The 6,000-nt window shown below is 40.5% G+C and overlaps 1 protein-coding gene across 1 annotated transcript in view; it reads right to left on the reverse strand.

Annotated features, from left to right (window-relative positions):
* FOCAD (focadhesin) overlaps positions 1–6,000 on the reverse strand; it is a 251,644-nt gene that overhangs the window by 97,612 nt on the left and 148,032 nt on the right. Inside the window, exons 15-17 of the mRNA XM_080921861.1 lie at positions 5,588–5,722; positions 1,733–1,783; positions 655–738 (exon numbers count right to left, since the gene is read on the reverse strand). Coding sequence (XP_080777987.1) covers positions 655–738; positions 1,733–1,783; positions 5,588–5,722 — 270 coding nt within the window. The remainder of the gene's footprint in view (positions 1–654; positions 739–1,732; positions 1,784–5,587; positions 5,723–6,000) is intronic.

The following is a 6,000-nucleotide window of genomic DNA, read 5'->3' on the forward strand; positions in this document are numbered from 1 at the left end:
CAAGAGTGCTGGGATTAAAGAAATATACCTCCATAGTCATCAGATACTAGACTTTATGTTTAGTTTAAAGTAAGCATGACTGCTTAACATATACAAGGCCGGAGCTCCATCTCTAACACTGCAGTAACAAGAACAATATTAATATTAATAACTTATTTTAAAAGCTAAGATGCCATATTTTTTCCTGAGCCATAAAAAGTAAAGACACATTCTTCATGCCATATAAATCATTTTCACCTTACTAAAAAGGAGATATTTTTTTCCATCATAGCACTTGTTATTTGTGAGATTATAAAGATTTTTAGCACCAGAGGAGACAGAAAAATCTTAATCTGTGGGCCCATGCTTGGAACTGAACTCCAGGATGGCACTCAAATGTGACAGAAAAGTGGTTCTAAGAGCGGTTCAGAACTTCCAAGCAAGCCATGGCTCCTGTCACTTAAGATAACTCCATTTGCCTTTCACCACTTACGGAGCATAAGACCTCACAGTTTTACAGATGAAAGGGATAATGGGCATGTTATATTGCATGGATGCCATACCTTGAGGTACATATATACATTCATCAGGTAAAGAGATCCTATGACCAGAGATAAAGTCATATAATCCAGAGGGGAAATCAAGAGAAAGCATCAGGACAGCGGAAGTGCTTACCTTCTCCGGCAGGTGAAGAATGCTGTGCTCTCCGGTACTGAAGTGAGACAGAGATTTATAGGCTGCACTTGCCACAATGGGGTCCTGGACGAGGCAAACAGAAAGCAACGGATATCAAGCAGCAGATCTAGAGGAGGCAAAAAAATCTCTAACCAATGCCAGGATCCCATTGATATCCAAGTGTTACTTAGTCCAAAAGAACATTTACCAGATGCTTGAGAAAAGAACTTGTTTCTCGTTTCAAAGAAATACTGTTAAAAACAAAACAAAACAACAACAACAACAAAATCAAGTAGGGAACATGCAATACAAAGCCCAAAAATCGTCCTGACAGAATGAATGATCACCATGAAGCAGTCTTCAGGAGAAAGTGCTCCCACCAGTAACAAAAAATTAAACCAAGCCAATGGGCTCAAAATGCATTTAAAGTTTTATCCTAATTTGAACTTTAAAAATTATCTAATTACTGAGCTCCCTCTGAGAGAGGAGAGCTTAGTAGGACAGTGAGGATTCAGAGTCTGACAAGTCCATGTTTAACAGGACATGTGTCCTATTTCTAGTCCAAGCAGACACAACCACTGGGTAAGCATGTCTCCAGCAATCCCGGTATGCCGAGCTTCCCAGGTTCGGCTGCATAGGCAGTCTATAGCCAGTCTACCCTCTAGGTGTGCTCCGTGCTGGTAAAGGACCTGGTGCCAAGAAAGATGTGAGTGAGGAATGAAGTTTGAAGTTGTGCTCTGGCCTCCACATACATCAATCATACATGAACCCACATAAGCACATAGACTGTATGTGTACCAGGCCTTCTTTTGGTACATGTATGGAAGGACCAAAGCAGAGAAGAGAACGCACCATATAAAAAAGCAAGGAATAATGTCAACAGCCATTTAAATCTGCCATTATTAATGAGAGTAGTGGAGAACCACTTTTAAATCTGAACTTACCAATCATCACTTTTTTAAAAATGGAAATTTTAGCTCAAGAGAGCTAATTGTTTATCCTGAGCCTTTTCACAGCCATTCCCCATGCTTTGCTCTGAATCACTGATATTCCTATAAAAAATATCCTGTAAAAATACCTTGTTTTGAGTGTGAGTCCAGAGGAAGCTGAGGACTTGAACTTTAAAATTCTGAAAAATAGAGAAGCACAAAGGAAAATAATTAAGAAAAGGTTGAACTTAAAGAATCTGAAATAACAAGTGGTAGGAATTAGGCTACTATTTCCATCACTGCATCATTAACTGACTTACCCGTTCCTCAGAAAGAAAAACCACCCAAATCGCCATCTACACTCATGCATAACTCAAAATGCCAAGATGATGCCATCGAAAAGCTAACCTCTGTCTCTGACATTTTAAATGACAATACTCACATCACTCATCCGTGAACTCATCTTGGTCCCGTCCCACCCTTGCCCAGGCCCACCTTCCTGTAGCTGGATGCATGGCAGGTACATGGTACCATGTGGGATGGTTAATTCCCTGGCAAGCTGCATTTGCCATCTGGTCATCACCATAAACTATAAACACAAATCCTAGACTGATTGATTTTAGTGACAACAAGTCAATGAATAATCGGTCAAACTCAGAACTGTTTGCCTGCTGGTGCTCAATGTCTTCCTGGTGTCAGGCAGGGTTAAGGTTAGTGCTCTGTCCCTCTGACTCACACTCCATTCTTCTTCCCTCCTTAACTTTACAAAACCCATGCCCCTGATGTCAACAGTAAGCAGCAGCACCCATTTCCACAGCCTGCTGACACCAATCAAATCAGCATCCCAATGGCCCCTAACTAGGCTTGCTGATTCCTCCATCACACGCATTTGCCAGCCTTGGAACTTTGGAGGATGTGCACAACAGAGGACAACTGGAAAGTGAGGGCCTCCAGCGAAGAAATCCTGAGTCAGACACCAACTTCCCTGTAGTTACTTGCCTGGCACATATCAGACATTCAGGAAATGCCGACTTCTTCATTGAATCTGACTCTTAAAACCTTGGTGTTTCGATTTTAGTAAGAATTTGAGAATAGTATCTACCATTATTTATCAATACCATTATGGCCTAATATGGTTTGAATTAATGCATTCTGAGTCAATGAATAAATATACCATAACTAATGGAAGGCAATTTAAAAAGCATAATCCAATTTACTCATGGACTCCATGATTCACTGTTTATAGTTTAGCAGGGAAAATTATATATCCCTGTAGTATAAAATAAAGGGTAAGTTCACAGAAGCACACAAAGAAGTTTTGAGAGCAGCAGCTGTCTGCTGGAGGAAAAGTCTCCAAGGATAGAATGAGATAAAGCAATTTTACAATTCATAAAGCATATTTTTAAAATTAAGGATGAAAAGAAAGGAAGTGTAGCCTGGGGAACAGCAGGAATAGAAAGAAAGGTTTGAAGACACATTGGGAGACAGCCTTTGTTTCACTGGATGGCTGGATGCCGTACTACAGAGAACTGTCATGCTGTAGAAGGCACTCCAGACAAACTGAAAGCTCTCAAGTGACTAGGAATACAAGTGATGTGAGAAGTGTTCTGAGGCTTCCAAGGGAATGAACTGGAAGAGCTGGTCCTGCCACTCAGCTATTATGAGTGATGAGGGCATAGGACGGATGCCTTCCCACAACTCACACCTGCAGGAGGCAGGGGAGTGGCTCATCCCTTGTAGGCTGTGGCATTGGGTGATCTAGTTCACCTAGTTGGGCAGTGCTAGGAAACTTTCCCTGGTGGTACAGGTACATCCCATAGTGATGCAGGCTCAAGAGAACTTCTGGGCTTACCAACTCAGCTACTATACAAGCCCAGATCTAGGGCATTGAGTTGGCCCAACCCAACATCCACCCAATCTATGATCTGCTGGAGCATTTGAAAGGGCCAATCCTGCAGCTGCATGACAGGACTCCATGACACAGTCAACAACAGGATATCCAAAAGAAGTCAGTGAGGATCCAGAATACATGGTGTAACAGAAGTCAGAGGACTTAAATCAGATCAATGTTCATTGCAATGAACATCTGCAAGCAAAAAAAAAAAAAAAAAAAAAAAAAAAAAAAAAAAAAATTAAACAAAATACTACACTGTGTGACTCACTGTGACAACCCACAGCTGCCAAGACAAAGATGAGGTGTTTTTTTTCCTTGTTTTCATCTTTTTTATTTTATTTTATTTTATTTTTTTATTTTCTTGTCAGGGGCAGGTTGCAAGAGAGCAGATATGAAGATACATGGGTAGGTGCAATTGGGTTACATGATGGGAAATTCACAGAGTTGATAAAAGTTAAAGAGAAAAGAAAGTACCAAAAAGAAATGTTTTATGAAAACTGAATGTAACTTTGGCTTTGATCCAAGTAATTGCTAAGCAGTCAAAATGAAAGCAACCTAAACACATGCATAGGAAGGGGAGAGCAAGACAGATTAGAGAGGACAGAAGGAGGAGAGGAGGAAGGGAGGGAGAAGAGAAGGGATGTGTGAAAAGCAGACACAGAAAGAAGTAGAGAGGAAGAGGAGGGAGAGGAAGGGAAAGAGGGAGGCTGGAAGGAAGTGAAGAGGAAAAAGTGTCTTCATTGCTGCTAACCTGCAGAGCACTATTCCAGTCCAGACCACCCTAACTTAGAGGAAAGAAATGGGCTAACTGGTCTTAACGTGGTGACAGCAAACTACTATGTAAAGACAAACCAAAGAGATAAAAAATCTGAAGGAAAAGATAATCTAGGCCAACGGCCTTCCTCAGCCACGTATGTGTACACACATCAAAACCAATGCATAAAAACCACTTCACAGAATAATCTGCTACAAAATTTCAATAACTTCAAGTACAAGCAATTCAAAAGTATAAGATTTTCCAACCCTGGGGACATAAAATGAAGAAGCCCAACATGCCATTGCTATAGATTTGAGACTTAGCTACTGAACAATCACCCTGTAGGCTCTGGACAAAATAAGACTGAGTACCCAGGTATTACACCCAGAAACAAAGAAAACGGTTGTGCTACCTGCCCTAAGGGTCACAATTCAAAGTTTTCCCTTGAAGTATTGAGGAATAAGTACGTTCTTTTGTAGTTGAAAAAGAAAAGTCCACACATAAAAGCAAACATGTTCCACAGTTCACTCAGCAACCATGTACCCATTATATACTCTGTGCAGGCAGAGTCCCAGATGTTCAACCTCAGCAGTGATGCATTTGATCTGATTCATTGTGCAGCATTTTAAATAGTGGGGAAGGGGGCTGGAAAAATAGTTCGGCGGTTAAAACCATTTCCTGCTGTTCTAGAAGACATGAGTTAGAGTCCCAGAACCCACCTGCAACTTTAGCTCCCGGGGATTCAACACCTTTTTCTGGCCTCTGAAGATGCACAAATACACACGGTACACGTGGTGGATGAACAACCATTCACACACATATAGAGCACACACATATAAAGGAAGTAAATCTTCAAAGTGACTGGAAGTGCTTTCTGATACTAAACTGGATATTCACCAATAAAAATACTCTACAGCTCTCTGAGAGAAAAGGAGTAATGGTGAGGAAAAGATACAGAGGCTTATAAAAGTAAAGACATAAATGTAGTTTCTATTGTTTATTTCACTCAAAGAAGAGCTAGGAAGCAAGCATTAAATAGCACCATAGGAACCTTACAGTAAGGATTCTCAGGAGCATTTCAGGCTGTTATAATGATAAATATGACCTTAAAAGCTACAAAAATATATTCTACCTGTAGAAGGTTTAATGCTTATGCTTTTGGACTTAAGACATTTAAAATAATGGTTTCAAACAGCTAACATTATACACTATTATTTCAGCAATGGTACTTTTTTCTTGTAATAAAAGCACAATCTCCTTTTACATAAACTAGTTGTAAAAATGGGGGATTAATTTGAAAAGTAGTTATCATATCATACACCTTTCCTAAACAATCAGCTTCTTGGCACGTACCTCATATTCAACCGTATTGACTGTTAAGGAAGGAACCAGAGAGAACAGTTCACTCAGGGTCTTCAATATAAGTGGTCTCATGTCACAGCTCAACTTAGGAGAGAGAGCATTCCATGTGGAGCGAATACAGACAACCTATGAAACAAAGGTAAAAAGTCAACCACCACGGAGACTCAAACTCGGATGATGTCATCAGTGAGGAGTATCACAAGGTAGGCATGCTGGTTCAGGCATTACATAATCCCAGTCTATGGATGTCTGGGTGGAAGGAGTCCAAGTCAAGCCCATCTTTGCTGCAAGACAAATTCAAAGGCTAGCCTGGGAAATGTAGCAGGTCAGCCTGGGTAATGTATCAAGACCCTGTCTCTCGAAACTGAAAAGAAAGAAGAGAAAAATAAAAGAGAAGAGAAGAG

This window comes from Micromys minutus, assembly GCF_963924665.1.
Source record: "Micromys minutus genome assembly, chromosome: 9".
NCBI classification, from domain to species: Eukaryota; Metazoa; Chordata; class Mammalia; order Rodentia; family Muridae; genus Micromys; species Micromys minutus.